Source organism: Limanda limanda, chromosome 7 (assembly GCF_963576545.1).
Source record: "Limanda limanda chromosome 7, fLimLim1.1, whole genome shotgun sequence".
Classification (NCBI taxonomy): Eukaryota; Metazoa; Chordata; class Actinopteri; order Pleuronectiformes; family Pleuronectidae; genus Limanda; species Limanda limanda.
Window position 1 is genome coordinate 7,172,172 of NC_083642.1, and position 18,343 is coordinate 7,190,514.

General features: G+C 42.3%; 1 protein-coding gene across 1 annotated transcript; it reads left to right on the plus strand.

Moving 5' to 3' along the window:
• The first annotated feature begins 548 nt into the window (after nucleotides 1–548).
• On the plus strand, nucleotides 549–11,192 carry LOC133005584 (synaptotagmin-2-like). Its single transcript, XM_061075311.1, has 8 exons — nucleotides 549–744; nucleotides 1,113–1,273; nucleotides 5,876–6,013; nucleotides 6,383–6,550; nucleotides 7,033–7,200; nucleotides 7,944–8,061; nucleotides 8,425–8,558; nucleotides 10,977–11,192. The coding sequence occupies exons 1-8, from the start codon at nucleotides 549–551 to the stop codon at nucleotides 11,190–11,192; spliced, it is 1,299 nt and encodes a 432-aa protein (XP_060931294.1).
• Nucleotides 11,193–18,343: the final 7,151 nt, after the last annotated feature.

The window sequence follows — 18,343 nt, forward strand, 5'->3', positions numbered from 1 at the left end:
CGTTTCAAAGAGCAACGCAGGGGTTCAGTGTTTTCCTCCGTGACGTCGCAGCCTGTGATCAAACCACCAGTCGTCCGACAGCTGTCCCTCTCCACCTCCACCTGAGCTGAAGCCCCCGTTTGATCCCTTTTCATAACCTACACACAAGGATGAGATTGAGTGCCTCTGATCAGCGGTTCATTCAGACGTCAGCCTTAAAACCACTCCAACCATAACAGGTGGCGTTTTGCAAGTGCGCCACAAATCACTCTCTCATTTGATTGTTTTCTTTATGCCTCGTTATGGATGTCAGACTCGTCGTGGTGCTGCATTTGTCCGTGACATGTTTTGGCCTGTGTGTCATTTTTCTCTCTCAAATGAGCCCGGAAACATTGAAATTGGCTGAATGAATCAAGCCTGTAATGAGCTCCTGTCAATATCTTCCACCGGAGTGGGGTATAATGTGCGAGTGGAAGAGAAGTGGCACTTATGGCTGGATGACTTCAGGTTTTTCAAGCAGTGCTTTTCTTTGTTTGTGCTGTTTTCCAGGGGCCGTGCGTGCAGCCTAAATGACGAAGTTCAACTTGTTCAGGCATCAGACATCACCCATGGTCGCTGCCAAGCCAACCGGGGCCAGTGCCTTGACTGTGACCTCAGCGCCCGTCGCATCAGTCGCTGCCGACAACTCCACCGAAGCCGTCGACAACAAAGACGCCTTCGACGACATCAAAAACAAGTTCCTGAATGAAATCGACAAGATCCCACGTGAGTGCCGCACCAAACGCCCAAACTGTTCCGATCAACCAACTCTCTATCGATGTGGCTCCTGAGCAATCATTTGCGAATTAGATTTTCTCCCTTGCTGCAGGCGTTGGCGGCCTCATAATGTCTTTATTCAGTATTGATCACTGGCTGCCCTTCCTAATGGCAGAGAAATCTAATTTTCACCCAATCTAATTGCTAACCCAGCACCTCTCTTACTAAATATATTTGTCCCAGGACATGACATGGAGCAGGCTAAATGATTGGTTGATCAAATGTCAAAGTATTTTGCGTCTTCTCCTTGTGGGTGTGAACGAAGCCGTCTATACATTGATCTGTATCCAACCTCCCCCCATCCCCCCTTTCCACAGTGCCATCCTGGGCCATCATCGCCATCGCCGTGGTCGCTGCTATCCTCGTCCTAACGTGCTGCTTCTGCATCGTCAAGAAATGCTGTTGCAAGAAGAAGAAGAACAAGAAGGGCAAGAAGGGGAAGGGTGACATGGGAATGAAGAACATGAAAGGCGGAGAGGTATGTTTCACAGCAGGAGGTCGTGTCACGGCAGAGAGAGAGAGAGAGCTTACGCCCACGCAGTAAACAAAGCCAAGCAACATTAGCCTCTATATGAGCCTGTGATGTAACAGCTGTGGGACCTACAGAAAAGCTTTTCCCCAGGACTGAAAGCAAACACGAATGTAGAGATACGTTTGGCTCAGATAAAACTAGAAGGGCGCTCTACCTCCCAAAGGCTAATTTACCATCTTGCCTTGTCAAAGCATTGTTTCCCATTAATTTATCTACACTGTGGTGGCCCGTCATAATCTAATTTGTTCCGCCACAGTTTCATAATGAACAAAACTATTTTTATACTAAAGTGAGCAGCGCTATCTGCAGCTCTTTGTGCTCACTTGAGCTACCATCCATAAAGTTTTTACCGTCCACGCAGACAGTTAGACCTCATAGTTCCAGCTGCAGTTGTACCTGCAAGTGGCATGTGACGCAGTTTTCTCTCTTATGAGATCTGCTAACCTGTCATTTAAAATGCCTTTAAGGTGCACCCCCGCTACAGCTATAGACTATATTAACTCTCTGGGAAACGCAGCAAAGAAAGTGGACAAAAATAAATCCTTGATCCACCTTTATATTTGGGTCCACACCAATATTAATTTGGTAGTTGCTCGAGCCATGTCCCTGCTCTCCACAGAGTTCCATGAAAATAGGTTCAGTAGTTTTTTGCGTAATCCGGCTAACTACCGAACAAACGCTCATGTAAACATTTCCTCTTTGACGGAGGTAACGAGCAGCATTTTAGATCCGTCATCCTCATGTTACACGTTTTAATCAAGTCACATAGAACAATTTTAATTGTGGCACAGACTGTTTAACCTTTTAATGTCTTTCTAACCGAATCAAGTCTAATCCCCGCAGGTATTAATTACATTCTTTATCCACCATGATTATGTTTTATATCTCTCTTCTTCTTCTTCTTCTGTTTTTTTTAAATTTTTTTGTTATGTGATCTATTTGTCATGAACGTTATTGTTGCTATTTCTGTCACTTGTGCTTTTTGGGATTTGAGTGGAAAATGACAGGACTCTTATCGGTTCAGCCCAACCATGACTTTCGTCGTCCCCCCACCCGCAGTCATTAAAGAGTAATTATGAGAATTAGCAGTTGGCACAATGGTGTTGTTTTGGGCCCGTGATTATTATTTTTTCTCTTCACACGTGTGATTGATGATTTGACAAAGTACAATGAGGCTACATCTAAAACCGGAGTTGGCTTTTTCTTTCTAAACCCGCCGGCCCTGCCGCACCAGATAGGATTGTGCTAATGAGGAGGCGCCGCTGTCTGTCATTTTCCACGCTCTCCCTCCAGTGTAGCTGACTGCATTTGCTGTGATTACCCTTCTTTGGTGTCTGCTGTGAGTTCAATCTCTTCCTTTGTCTCTGCTCTCCTCCTTCCTGCTTTGTGTCTTATGTGTGCTCCGTGTATCTTGACTGTGGTGGACTTCTCTGCCTACGGTAGGTCTGATGGCACGCGGCACCCCTCTCTGGCCGCACTGTGTAAGCGCAGACCAGGGCAGGTGGGGACTGGTGGTGGTGGTGGGAGGGGGGGGCTGGGCTGGGCTTGGATTGCAGTGATGATGATGATGATGATGATGATGACAATGAGTTGCTATGGCTTCCTTAGTTTTTTGCAAGCTTAGGTGCTGCGGGTGCTTGAGGAATCTTATGGGAGCGTTTAGGCTGCTTCGCCACTGAACTGATATGCCCGCACCAACTGCTATGTCTTGATTATCCAGAGATTGCAAATGTTTTTTTAAACAGACAAGCGACCTGTTTAAGTGTCTATGGTTTGAAATGAACGTGAAACTCATGAGCCTTTGAATGACGAGTGCACTCAGCAACTCACTAGAGATCACTAACATGCATGTGCAAGGGCTAAGCTGGATATTTGTCATGAAAACTCAAATAGCTGAGACGTAACGTAACTGAGAGCTTTGGGCACGTTCCCCCCCCCCCCCGACAGGCCTCAAAGAGCTGAGATCTCACAAACGACTCCTCTCCTGAGAATCCCATTGACTCGCGTCTGAAATTCACAAACACGCTCCGAGTTCCTACGACAGTTGAAGCTGTTTGAATCCATTGACAAAGACCAGCATACGCCCTTGCAGTAGGTACCATTGAATGGCCACAACTTGACTTGAGAGTAACTTTCCTGGATGACCCATGCTGCTGACATACGAGGTGACAAGTCATTGACACGCCCTCTCTCCCTTGAAGCACTGGGGGTCTCACTGAGGAGAAATGGTGGGCCGGGATGTTTGCCCACATTTGCAGCCAACTACTGATTTCAGTCGATTCGAAGGTTAAAGCTACGATCAACCAACATATTTTCTCTTGATGAAAACCTCAGTGCCGAGCTTGAAACTCCCCCCACTGAGGTGCCCCCCCGGGCATCCATTCAGACACACCACGTCTTTGTCTTTGAACCCCCCAACGGGATTTGAAAAACAACTGGGAATTCTCAATGTAGCATGATCCCTCCATGGATGCGAACATTTCACATGTGCAGACATTTGGGGCCTGACACGATAACAAAAACGGTAAAAAAAAAACAACTAAAGTTTTATCTTCATAAACGATGAATCATTTACATTCTCCATCCGAGAGAAACGTGGATCCTGCATTGTGTGGCCTGGCATGCTAGAATGAAAAGCATTTACCATAATAAAGATGGAGAATGCCACGTGTAAGGAATATTGTGTGAGAATGAGTGTGTGTGAGAGAGAGAGATATTTTAAGCATGCACGAGAATTTGCATGTAAGCAAATGAGAGTGTGTGTATATGTGTTGTGTATGGTACAGTATGGTATGTGTGTGTGATGGTGTGTGTATTATCTGTGTGTGTGTGTGCGCGTGCATGTTTGTGTGTTTGTGTGTGTTTGTGTGTGTGTGCGCGTGCATTTTTGTGTGTTTGTGTGTGTTTGTGTGTGTGTGTGTGTGCGCCCTGTTCCTCTTCCAGCTCATCAGTGAGTAGCTGGACCCTCCAGTCTTACGAAGACATCCGTGTTTTTTTCAAGAAGACAGCCATAGGAAAGTAGGCCATACTGAGACCACGCAGCTGCACACAGTGTCCGAGAGGAGACTTTACTTTAGTATTAACATCTGAGTGAAAAATCCCCCCCCGCTCCATTAGTCATGAGCCTCTCTGAAGAGGTCGCTGGGTGGAACGTAAAAGCAAGATGGAGGATGAGAGAGGACACAATTCACCTTTTATTGAATCTCTGTTTAATCGTTGAGGTTTTTAGTCTCTTTCAAGCGATAAATGAGAATAGGAGACAAGTAAAAGCAACACAACATGCATATGAGATATTAGTCTCATATGCATGTACTATAAGTCATGAGTACAATAGAAGCACTTCCAGAGTAAATAAACTAATGAGTGTTCGGTACGTCAGGAGGAGAGAAACAGCAAACAGTCACGTCGGCTTGAAGTAAACCTGTTTGTGTTGCTGCAGGAATCTTTACCTTTTCAGTTTAAACACAGTTTGAGAGCGTTTCAAGTGTCAGGAATCAAGTGCGTCAGCGGCTTGATTGAATCCCGTGGTCGGCGTCCGTCCTTCACTCTCAGTGAGGACGCCGTGCTCCCTGAGACGGCCTGTACCCGAAACCTGCTGTACACGGGGAGGACAAAATACCAAGAACACCTTTCACTAGAGTGCAATGATAAACTGCAGCTCTGTAACAGATGAGGGTTTAGCTTTGTGAGGCTTTTTGAAAACAATATCCTGAAATAATAATAATAATGTCCTCCAGCCTGTTTACGTGTGACTTTGGCTCATCCGTCTTTCCTCTGTGTGGGACATGTCCTCAAAAAATTTTTAAGACTTTGCAGACAACTTAACGTGACTCATTAGGGGTGAGTCATACTTTGTGGATTTGTGTTGCCACAGTGAATTCCCTCAGTTTCCTGTTTTAATGCTCTAATTCCACAATTAATGGCAGCGACACAAGTGAGTTGCGTTAATGTGAAAAAAGCAATTCCCGATGTTAAAAGCTTAGTATTATTATTTTTATAATTGGATTGCATTAGATTGCATTTTATTTATAAGGTGTTCCTGACTTTTTCTGTCCTCCTCCTGTATGCTGACTGTTTTCTGTGTTGTTCTTCTCTCTCTCCCTCTCTCTCAGTCTGTCTCTCTCTGTCTCTGCACTCTTTGCACAGTAAACAGGCGTCTATTGAAATCACATTTTCTACAAGATCTTTGTCGTCCAGGAGAAAAATCCCCTGCCTCTGATTTTTAATCCGATTACAACAGACATGTAAATGATCATGGTTAAAAAAATTAAATAAAAAGAAAAACAGCAAATGGTGTCACCCAAGAAATAGTGAAATCAAGTCAGGTTGCAACTGTGGTCATTGATGAGCAGATTGCACTAGTAGCAGCGGTGTGAGCGGGGGGTAAGTGGCAGGTAGGTGCTGTGACTCACCTGACTGCTGATGCCCTGAGGTTTGGTGTTCAGCACGACCGCCGCCTCAGAACCGTCCTCTCACGCCTCCCTCTGCCACCTGCCTCCCCCCCCCACACCCCCCGCCCCCCCCCCCCCTTCCCATCTGTCCGTGCAGAAACTACAGGACGACGATGACGAGGAAGATGACGTGGAGCCCGGGCTGACTGGGGACGAGAAGGAGGAGGAGGTGAAGGAGAAGGAGAAGCTGGGGAAGCTGCAGTACTCCATCGATTACGACTTCCAGGAGAACAAGGTAAGGGCTCGAGTGGTGGATGAGGTACTCCAACATTTTACTACAGTAAAAGTACAGATAAATAGACATTGAGTGAGAGGCGGGGTCTACTGTTGATGTAAGAGTACCACATTAAGTACGTACTTGCTTTTAGATATACTTTAAGTATTCAAAGTAAAAGTACATGCCGAGTGTAGCCTCCCTAAAGCAACGTTCCAACTGCTTTGCTTTTCATTTTCTTCTAAGAATGAAATGCATTTCTGTGCCTCTTTCCCTGGTTCCACCTTTTCCTCGGACTTCACTTCAGATTGAGTTGTAGTGTGTGAGCTTAGGAAGGGTTCCCGGTGAAGTGGGATGTAATAACACGCTTCCTCCTCGCTCCCTCCTCAGCTGACTGTGGGAATCCTGCAAGCCGCCGACCTCCTCGCCATGGACGGCGGCGGCACCTCTGACCCCTACGTCAAGGTCTTCTGCCTCCCTGATAAGAAGAAGAAGTACGACACAAAGGTCCACAAGAAAACACTCAACCCCGTCTTCAATGAGAACTTCGTCTTCAAGGTAAGCCGAGGCGCCGTGTGGTCGCCCTTTACTTATTACTTATTGAAACAGCATGTCCCTCTTTCTGTTTAACGGCCAGACGGGTCTTGTAAAAGGTGAACTGCTCCTCCTCTCTTTTGCCCTTTAGCTGAGTTCCTGCTGAGATTCTTTTTGTGGCCGGCAGTGATAAGCACACATAGTGAAGGTGTCTGACAAGGAGACTGTGGTGGAGAATCGAATTAAAGGAGAAGGCCACCTCCTGTGCACCCGGCCTGCTGACACAGCTTTATAAAAAGAAAAGAAACAATTCAAATGGTTTTACCTTGTCAAAGTCAGGCCGGTTCTGCTAAAGCAGCATGTTATTAAGTCAGGACATATGAGCTCCAGGCCAAAGTCACAACCCATTTTGTTGTATGGTTAAAATCGGGCTGACTTTTTATTCATCTGCTCAGAAACTGTTAGAAATGTGTGAATGTAAATGTTCCCTTGTTACTGTGTTACAGATCCCCTTCCAGGAGATGGGTGGGAATACTCTGGTCATGGTCGTCTATGACTTTGATCGCTTCTCCAAACATGACGTCATCGGAGAGATTAAAATACCCTTGAAAAGCCTTGACCTGGCTAAGCCAATTGAGGTGTGGCGAGACCTGGACAGCGCAGATCAGGAAGAGGTAAGGGCGCCGCTGCCGCCGCAGGTTTGTGGTCTCAGACACACGGAGAGAAAATCTGAAAGTCACAGACAGAAAACACTTTAATCTTTACGAAGCGACTTACTTACCTGATAACCACGAGCACAAGGTGCCGACTTTGTCTCTTTAACAGTCGGGATGAAGGTCGTGATCTTTTTGGGGTTTGTAATTCTCACTTACTCTGCTTCCTCTGAGGTCAGGCAGTCAGTAGTTTGATGCTTTCACCATTACGCTGCCTCAGGGCATGAAAAACTGATTTGAATCGATGCAACCGCCTCTTCCCCGGGGTCACCTTAAAAATAAATCACTCACTTTTGAGTTCTTCTGCTTATTCAAAAATAGGTTTTGTCGTCTCGATCCAGGAATGATTTCCTGGGAAATTGGTAAAAATGTCAAAAAAGAAATCCTTATCTCGTACTGCTGAACAAAGCCCAAAAAATAAAATGAAAATTCCGGATCAGTGCCAAAAAGTCATTCTTCCTTGGCTCATATCGCATCCTTCCAAGTTTTTTGTGGCAAATCCATTCTGTACTTTTTGCATAATCCTGTTGACAAACAGACAGACAGGGATGAAATCAAGCTCAGGTAATAAATGCAAAAAAAAAAAAAAAGGGGGACAGTTTGTGAATCTCTGATCGCACATCAGAGAAACAGACATCTGCTCTGTGTCAGACGTCCTCTAACTTCCTCTCTCCTCTCCTGTCCTCTCCTCGCCCCCCCCACAGCCGGAGAAGCTGGGTGACATTTGCATCTCCCTGCGCTACGTCCCCACTGCTGGAAAACTCACCATCTGTATTCTGGAGGCTAAGAACCTGAAGAAGATGGACGTGGGCGGACTGTCAGGTGCTGTACACATCACGGAGCCGAGCTTCAACCATTACACTTCATTATCACATCCTCACACATGAAAATATTCCAGTGTTCCCAGTCTCACACAACCAGGCCCTCCAGTCACCTCAGCGTGGGACGTGGATGCTCGCGGCGTGACTGCAGCTCTGCTCACGTGCTGACGCTGCAGTACCCACCATGCAGCAACCCCCCCACACCATCCCAACCCCATCCCAACCCCCACCCCCCGTGGCTTCAGTGCTGGCCCCATCTGTTGGTGCATTAAAGCACTGCAGCCTAAATGTGCACGTCACAGGGTTTCTCTTTTCTTCTCATCAGCTCATCTTGCTCTTTGCCCTCTCTCTCTCCGTTTTTCAGATCCCTACGTGAAAATCAACCTGCTGCAGAACGGAAAGAGGCTGAAGAAGAAGAAGACGACGGTGAAGAAGAACACTTTGAATCCGTACTACAACGAGTCCTTCAGCTTTGAGATTCCTATCGACCAAATGCAGGTGAGTACCTGGAATAGTGCGTCTGAGGAGGTCACCACGGTATCCTACAGGTGGAGAGGTTCTGTTCAATTGAGAGAACTAGTAATAACAACTTAACTTAAATAATAACTTAAAAACTGCAAATTTGTTGCCTGAATTACTATCTGTGCATAAAAGAGAAAAGTTTAGACAACAGAGGATCCTTTTAAGGTAAAGGTGAGGATAAGAACACAACTCAATTCTAATTTAATGTACAAAGAGGCTGTACCCTGCTGTAAATACTATAAATGGGGAAGATGCCATCATACAAAACAGGATATACAACCATCACCGAGGTTGAATGTACTGTAGGAGTTTTTTTTTAAAGACAGCAATACTTAAATCAGAGTGTTCCTAATAAACTGGACACTGATTTTTAAAAATTGATTTAATTATCCCACAAATGTCACGTACGCTATTCAACAAAAGCTGTTTAGGATGTAAATGTAAATGTTAAAAAAATATTCATATAAGAAACAGAGGACTATTCTTTTATGATGCAGGATTCTTGATTTCCAATGTGTTTATTTTGGCAAATAAATCAAACGTGCAAAACACATTCTAAGTAAAGTCGATGCAACAATTAAAAGGTGGAGAGGTTCTGTTCAAGCGAGAGAACTAGTTATAAAAACTTTTAAATTATTACTTAAAAACTGCAAATGTGCAAAACCAATGTGCCACATGAAGCAATGCCTGAATTACTACTACTACTGTGCAAAAGAGAAAAGTTTAGACAACAGATGATCTTTTTAAGGTAAAGGTGAGGATATGAACACAACTCAATTCTTAATTAATGCACTAAGAGGTTGTACCCTGCTGTAAATACTGTAAATGGAGCAGACGCCATAATACAAAACATGATATACAACCATCACTGAGGTTGAATGTACTGTAGGACAGACAGGGATACTTAAATCATAGTGTTCCTAATAAACTGGACACAGATTTTTTATATTTGATTTAATTATCCCACAAATGTCAACTAAGTTATTTAGCAAGAGCTATTTAGGCTGTAAATGTTAATGTATTAAATATTCAAATAAGGAACAGAGGACTATTCTTTTATGATGCAGGATTCTTGATTTCCAATGTGTTTATTTTGGCAAATAAATCAAACGGGCAAAACACATCTAAGTAATTTATCAAAGTCGATGCAACAATTAAAAGGTGGAGAGGTTCTGTTCAAACGAGAGAACTAGTTATAAAAACTTTTAAATTATTACTTAAAAACTGCAAATGTGCAAAATCAATGTGCCACATGAAGCAATGCCTGAATTACTATATGTGCAAAAGAGAAAAGTTTAGACAACAGATGATCTTTTTAAGGTAAAGGTGAGGATATGAACACAATACAATTCTTATTTAATGTCCAAAGAGGCTGTACCCTGCTGTAAATACTGTAAATGGGGCAGATGCCTTAATACAAACAGGATCTACAACCAACACCGGGGTTGTAGGACTATTTTAAAAGACAGCAATACTTAAATCAGAGTGTTCCTAATAAACTGGACACTGATTTTTGATAATTGATTTAATTATCCCACAAATGTCACCTAGGTTATTCAACAAAAACTATTTAGGATGTAAATGTAAATGTTAAAAAATATTCATATAAGAAACAGAGGACTATTCTTTTATGATGGAGGATTCTCGATTTCCAATGTCTTTATTTTGGCAAATAAATCAAACATGCAAAACAAATCTAAGTGATTTATCAAAGTTGATGCAACAATTAAAAGGTGGAGAGGTTCTTTCCAAGCGAGAGAACTAGTAATACAAACTTTGAAATAATTACTTAAAAACTGCAAATGTGCAAAATCAATGTGCCACATGAAGCAAGGCCTGAATTGCTATATTTGCATAAAAGCGAAAAGTTTAGACAACAGATTTTTTAAGGTAAAGGTGAGGATATGAACACAACTCAATTACAGACAGCAATACCTAAATCTGAGTGTTCCTAATAAACTGGACACCAATTTTTGATATTTGATTTAATCCTCCCAGCAAAAACTATTTAGGCTGTAAATTTAAATGTTAAAAAATATTCATATAAAAACAGTGGACTATTTCTTTATGATGCACGATTCTTGATTTCCAATGTGTTTATTTTGGCAGATAAATCAAACATGCAAAACGCATCTAAGTCATTTATCAAAGTCGATGCAACAATTAAATTCTCCAGTCTACGTGGAGAGATGAGGAAGCCGGAGACGAGACCCTGCTGCAGGCTGGAGACGTCCCACTGGCACCAGCATCTGGCCACTTTGCACCAATCACTACAATTACTCCCTTGTTAAAACATGGGTTCCCCCGTTTTCTGTGTCTGTACTTTGGATGATTGTTATATCCATGTGTTTATTGGGACTTTCTCAACCTCCCTCCTCGTTTTTTTACCCCCAGAAAATCCAAGCCGTGATCACCGTGCTGGATTACGACAAGATTGGCAAGAACGACGCCATCGGGAAGATCTGGGTGGGAAGCAAGTCCACGGGGGCGGGGCTCAAACACTGGTCCGACATGCTGGCCAACCCGCGGCGTCCGATCGCCCAGTGGCATCCGCTGCAGCCGGAGGAAGAGGTGGACGCTTCCCTGGCGGCCCTGAACGCCAAGAAGTAAACCCCACCCGACCACATCGTCCCCACCCGCACCTCTCTTCCCCATGCATCCTCCCATCAGGCCCCACATATCAGTGTATATTCCAGAAGATCACCCTCCTCCTCCCCCCCCGACTTTACATCCACTCCCCCTCCCACCCTCCTCCTCCTCCTCTTCCTCCTCCTCCTCCTCCTCCTCTCCCACTGCCACCTTTGAAAAGATCCATAGATACCATTCGACATGATGGGGAAATATAGTTTAAAAAAAAAAAAAAGCATCATGTTATATTAGGACAAAAGAAGACAAGTTAACAGGATGGACAGAGACTCCGTTGATTTCCTTTAAATCTATTTTTGTATTGGGGTTGTGGTTCCATTAATAAGAATACAGAGGAGACTATATAAAGAACAGGTAGAGTGCTATACGGGAATCTGGTGATAGAGGGGATAAAACATAACGTTCACTCATAGTGTTCTACTCAGCCCTTCCCTTTAGTGACACAGTTTGCTTAGAATAGCGCTTAATAATAAAATGCTTTATACTGCCATAGGACAGAGAAATAACACAAGCAGGTCCATTCCTTCGGTGTGTCGTGCACCATGTTTCACACCTGCCAGTGATCCTACTAGATGATTCTGTTAGTTTGAAGTACATTCCTAGAGCTGGGTAGCCAGTAGGGATAAGCACATATATCCGGTTACCCACGAACACACTGCCGTTTTCGATTCGTTAACACGCCACCCTTCGTCTCAGGAAAACTGAGAGGGAAACTGAAGCTCCATGCCTTTTTTTCTAAACGGGTCGTTATTATTCTTATTCTTATTCTTCGTATTATCGTTATTATTCTAATCCTCCACTTGACGGGAACGAAAGGTCGGGATTTCGAGAAAACTTCACTTTTCGGTGACGTAAGGCTCATGACGAGTGCTAGTTTATCCATGAAATGGAATAAATCAGGGGAGAGGGAGGAAAGGATGGATTTTCGGTTTAAAAGGAAATAAGCGTGTGTGTGTGCGTGTGTGTGTTGTGTTGTGTGTGTGTGTGTTGTGCGTGTGTGTGCGAAAAGAGGCTGCGTCTGTCGTGTGAACAACAAAAAGCAAAGAAATATCAGAGCCGGTGCAACAGAGACTGATTCCAACCACCAAACGACATGATATTTACAGAGTGTCGATTACTGCCCGCAGTCCACCACCACCCACCACCCGCCCCCCCAACCCCCCCTCCTCCTCCCCCCCCCCCAACGCCTCCGATTCTGTATCTCACTTGTTCAGTGCTACTGCCATTAGTCATGGACTTGACACAAGGGTTTTACTTCAAAGAAATCCCTATAACCGTCTTACAGTCATAAAGGAGACAAGCCTTCCAAGTAACAAAATAAGCAATTTTCAACTACCAGGGACGCCTTCCAGTCAGCGGTGTTGTTCTCTTCATTTCTCTCTTCTCCTCTTTTTGTTTTTTCTCTTTTATTGATCCAGCTGTATTTCTTTTTTTTTCCATTTTTATTTAACTTCAAAACCTTTTTTTCCTCAAGCACTTTAAAAATCCAAATGTTACGTTTAAGTACCCTCAGAAACCAGAGCTTTAATTGTTTGTGTTAAGATTAGCTGGGTTTAAACAAAAACACACACAAAAAAAGAAACGAGCGAGGGAGTGCGTTATATTTGCTTTATTTGTTTTTTGCCTTTTTTGTGTTTGCATATTGCGTTCTTCACTTGATTGAAAGGAAACGGTCTGGAAGAAGGCACTGATCTGTGTGTATTTGAATACACAGCTTACCAAACTGTCGAATTTAATTGCACTACTGGGTATTAATTCTGTTCTGTGATTGTGTAATTATTTTTATTTATTTTTCTCGTGGTAAAATGTTGTGAGGTTGAATTTTTTTCTGTGGCACAACAGAGAGGTCTGCACATGGACTGGATCTAATGCTGCTCATCCACAGAATGTCATCGATTCATTTGGAAATTAATATTCCAACCGTCCTGTGACTAAATCCAAATTGTCCTGAAATAAATTGGCAAAATAACTTAATTGGAAATTAAAAATCTGTGTGTGAGCACCAACAGCGACAAAACTAAATGTTGACTGTAAAATACATGTAAATCAAAAAGCAGTCAACACCACTGTTTCCTTTTTATTGATTTAATGAATGTTGGCTCTTGTATCTTTCTCTCTGTTGGAAACTCGGTATGTTTTTATAACCGAACACAGACCACGGTCACGTTTCTGTTTTTTTCGCCATCGTCCGTCTTTCCTTTTCCGTTGATGAAGCAACACTAAAGAAAAGGCAACATGGAAGCAATCAAGCAAACCCATCGGTGTGTAGTTTTGCCTATATACATAGTTCATACACGTTGATACTGCATGTTTATACAAAAATACTGTACATAAGAGCATGTTTTAGAGACGAAGCAAAAATATCTCGTGTACGTAAGTGGGTGTCATTTGTCATTTTAATAACACGACGAAGGGGATTAAAAGAAAAAAAAAGATGCACTGTATATTTTCTAAATGAAACAAATGTGTATTTATTTTCCATGAGGGTCATTGGAGAGAATGTCATACAGTACAACTATTACAGGACTATTACTAATAAGAACCTTTCCACGCCTGAAAAAAAAAAAGCAAAGTGTGTCGTCCAGTACCGTGTGTGAGTTCATGTAGGATGAAAATGTAGCCGCATGCTTGCTATCTAATTCCTTGTGATCAAAACCGTTTTTATTTTATTTTTTTATTTGATGCCATTTATCTTCCATATTTATGTTTTCTTTCAGCTTTTATCTGAAAGTCACTGTTTGACTTCTTTTTTAAATGTCATTGCTGTTTTTTTAATATGTTTTTGATTTATAATATTTGGAATCTGGGGTTGTCCAAGTCTATAAGGTTTTTCTATCAGCAGATTTGGCGATTTATGGTGTTTTTTTGTTGTTTTTTCAGAAATAACTGCAGAGAAGAAGGTTGAATAATTCTGCAATCTGTAGGTGGATTGTAGGAGTTATTATTTCTGCCAGTACAAACCCAGAATCAAGTCTTTTGGATCACATCTTTATGTACAATTCATTTCCAGGGGCCAAAAAAGATGAATAATCCCATTCCGGTGAACACTTGGAAAACCTTCTTCTCTCCGTCTTTCCTTTTTCTCTTCGTTTCTTTTTCCGTGTCTATTTAAACGACCTGAAAACCCTTTCACGACTGTGTCTCTTTTACTGTGTTGATTATACAATAACGTGTACGTGTATTATACAAGATAAATGAATAAGATAAAACTAAAGCCATAAAACTCAAGCACTAACTCTTTAGAGCTCAGCTGAGTAGCTGGAGTTTATTTAATAATGAAAAAGAAAAAAGAATATCTGACGTGTTTGTTTTGTTTTTGTTTTCCTCGGCCAGTGTTTCTCTCTTTTACATTCCGCTCAGAGGTCTTTGTTCATGGAGGGGGGGCGAACTCCACGTCACTGTACATACGTGAGCGTTGGGAACAGTTGTGACTTTAGTAGAGTGACTGTGTGTTTTTCTACTTTCAGAGCTGTTGATGTCCTTGTTTCATAGAGGTAGCTGATTTTACAGTATTGTGATTAGTAATGTATATGCCTTGTTTTGATAGTATGAATACTAGATACAATACCACTCCTCACTAATACTGCGAAAATGATATTATACATATATATATATAAATACGAGAGTGTGTTCTATTCTTGGGCCGAGTGCAATTTATGAACCAGACTGGGTCGCTCTTTAAGTTTCTCTTCTGCCGCCTCAGCAGCAGATTGTGCTCGTGACGACATGTACAGAAAAAAAAGAAACACTCTGCTGCTGATGTGATGCTTTTCGTCGGGTTCCACTTTGAAAACGTCTCAAACAATTAAGTTCCGACAACATCGAAGCAAACGAGAGAGGAACTTAAACGGGTGTCGCTCCAGGTTTTAGGTCCGAATCCCTCCCATAGAACTATGCATTAAGTTATGATTTTCACAACTACATGGCATAGTATGAAAATAATATAAAAGTATATGACAAAATATGAATTTATGTGGGTTACAAGGAATAGTTTTTAAATTTCTAGAGAAATGTCCTCTCTGGCAAAGAGTTAGATCAGAAGATCGATACGAGTCCCATGTGCTTAATATGAAGATGGAGCCAGGAGATGTTAGCTTAGCTTAGCACGAATACTGGAAACGGAGGGAAACAGTTAGCCAGATAAAATACAGCTGTTAGCATCTGTAAGGGAAGACTCCAGGAAGTTATCGCATTGGGACAGGAAGTAGCTGGACTTTTAGATTCTAGGGTTGATTTTTTAAATTATTTATTTATTTTTAAATATAAGATATAACCCTTATTTTTTGGTTTATTTAAAAAATGAGACATAGCATTTAAATCAGCTTGTTTCCCGTTCTACGTGCAATGCTCAGCTAACTGTGTCCTGGCTCCAAACGTAAGGACACACAAATCAATCAATAATCAATCTTCTAATCTAACTCGCCCCCCGAATCTCCATTTCTTCCAGTTTACCTCTTGAGTTGTTTTCCTCTGAAGTAAACTGCCTCCTCTCTCGCCCGCCCGCCCCCCCCCCCCCCGGCAACAATCGTCAGCTCTGCCGTGCGACGCTGGCGCACTTGATATCTAATGCAATATTATAATGTCCCATCAATACTGACTGTGACCAAATGATGCACTGATGAGTGTAATTCCAGATTTTCAGTAATACTGCCGCTGCCTGGTGACAGTCGCCTGCGTCGGCTCGACCCGAACGCGTCGGGCGATGAGGCGAATGTGATCACGGGTACATTTTACAGCACACTTTTTCTGTTTCCTGTCTCTGCTCGGGGTCACCGCAGTCACATGACCATGAAGTTCTATGGGGGACTTGGAGCTGTGTGTGTGTGTGTGTGAGTGTGTGCGCGTGAGTGTGTGTGTGCTTTAATAGATGTAGGCCCTTTAGCAGACACGGTGCAAAAACACAAAACTGGAATATTATGATTACAATATACAGTACAGGTCTGCATGCGTTGGTCACATTGCTCATCGTTCAACGTGCATCTCTCTCTCTCTAAGTGTGTGTAACCATCTGAGATCCGGGGGGGGGGGGTTAGCGTGTTCTGTCGATATCTGCGCCGATGCACGAACAGACGTTCTGCACAAATGCATCTGAATCTGTGGCGTTCCAGCTGTGCCAGGGCACCGGTCACACAGCAGCCGTTTGTGTTTTCCTCGCCTGTTTTTAGTTTTAAACAAACGCTGGGATTCTAAAAAAAAAAAAAAAAAAAGGGAAATCATCGTCCAACCTGTCAAACTGTGTCGAGCCGCCTGTCAGCAGGTAACGACACGGCTCGGAAACACGCCGTCTTGTCTCCTCTATTACTCGCTGTATTTCTTCTTTGTATTCTTGTGCACACGTGTAATCACTCCTTGTGTCCTTTCTTTTCCTTTCTCTTACTTCGAAATCTTGTGATGTGTACGTCTAATGTAGAATGCAGGACTGTGTTTGAATCGATTGCCGGAGATGTGTCACCACAACGTTTCCAGGTTTTTTTTTCCCCCGTTTGTGTCTTTGTCCTGTTTATGTGTTTTTCCAGCGATGTCCCATCAGTATTGTGATGCTGAACAGGAAGCGGACTCATCGGGCTCCCCGGTGAATCGGCTTTCGCTGAGCGTGTAAAGAATGCCGGCCTTCATGTTTACAACATGGACATACTGTATACTGCCAAACATGCAGGACCGAACCAAACTCCCCCTCTTGAGCGCTGAGTCCTCCACCTCGTCCCTGATGCAACTGTATTCTCAAGACTCTTTTGGTTTGACTTCCCTTTTTTTGCCCACCTCTTTCTCTTCTTCGTCATCTTTTAGAGCATCGGAGGGCAGCCGGGTTGTGTCCTCTAGCTGTGTTTCTTCGTGTCTAGTGTCGTGGTGCGCGTGTTCATGTCAGTACTTGTGCCTACTGTGGATCGCATGCTTTAGCCCTTGACTGGACACAAACGTTGCTCACAAACTCCTCTTGACCCTTGTGTGGACAAACGTTGGGGATCCTTATAAAGTCATCAAGGGAACCAAATAACTTATTACAAATTTATCATATGTGTTACCAGTTCTGTAAAAAAACAAATAGGAAATAAAGGCCTTTTAATTACCATGACTGCCTTGTGTTTGGTATGCAGTGTGTTGGGCTTGATGTGACACACAGACACTTCTCCATCTCTTTTACTGTTTATTAAGCAAAGTGAGTTCACCAACGTGTGCATATTAAACTATCATCAACACATTTCAAAACTTTTCAGAGTTCAACACAGCACGGATAGAAAGAGCTGACACGTACTGTGTCTTATTTTGAAATAAGAGTTTAATGGATGTGACCAAAGAAATTATTGGTATTACATAAACCATCACAACTGCTAAAGGAAAACATCAAACATCTGGAGACTCTTGATCAACCATCAGGTAAAGAGAAGACAGACACAGAAATTAATTTATGTCGGTGATTCAAATGAAGTCTGGCAGTTTATATATTAAAAAATGATGTGACATAGATACATAAAACACCTGTGATGTGGGGAAGATTTGATTTGCTCCTGGAGGAACAACTTCAAAACAGTTGATGGATTTATTTATTTATTTTTCAGATATCAGATTTCTTAAATACCCTCAATAACTATGTTAAGTTTGACAGCAATATTCAGACTATTGGCCTTATTCAGGATAAACATTTTAATCATGATGTTTACATATGTTACTAATAGAGTATTTCAATCATATTGTCATTTACGTGGTACAGAGCATTAACGGATTATTACTGATTATTCATCATATCTTCATTATGTCCTAGAACACAGAAACATTCAAACTCAGCTCGTGAGATTGAAGTACTTCACATGTCTTCATTTGATTTTTGCTAATTTCGAGTTTATCCTTATTCAGGTTAAAGAACAGGCAGTGTCTTACTCAGACTTGTATTTATTTGGGTATATATATATATATAAATTAATTGTTTTCATATAGATATTATATTGCTGTCAACAAAGTCATTGAAGGAGCCCATATATTGAATAATACAATTAATCAAGCTTCTAAACAGAGCACAACAAAAGCTGTTGGTGTAATATATTATATAAGATGTAGTTTGGTGTATCTTATAAACCGGCGACTCAAACAGTCAATAATCAATTTCACTTGAGTTTTCT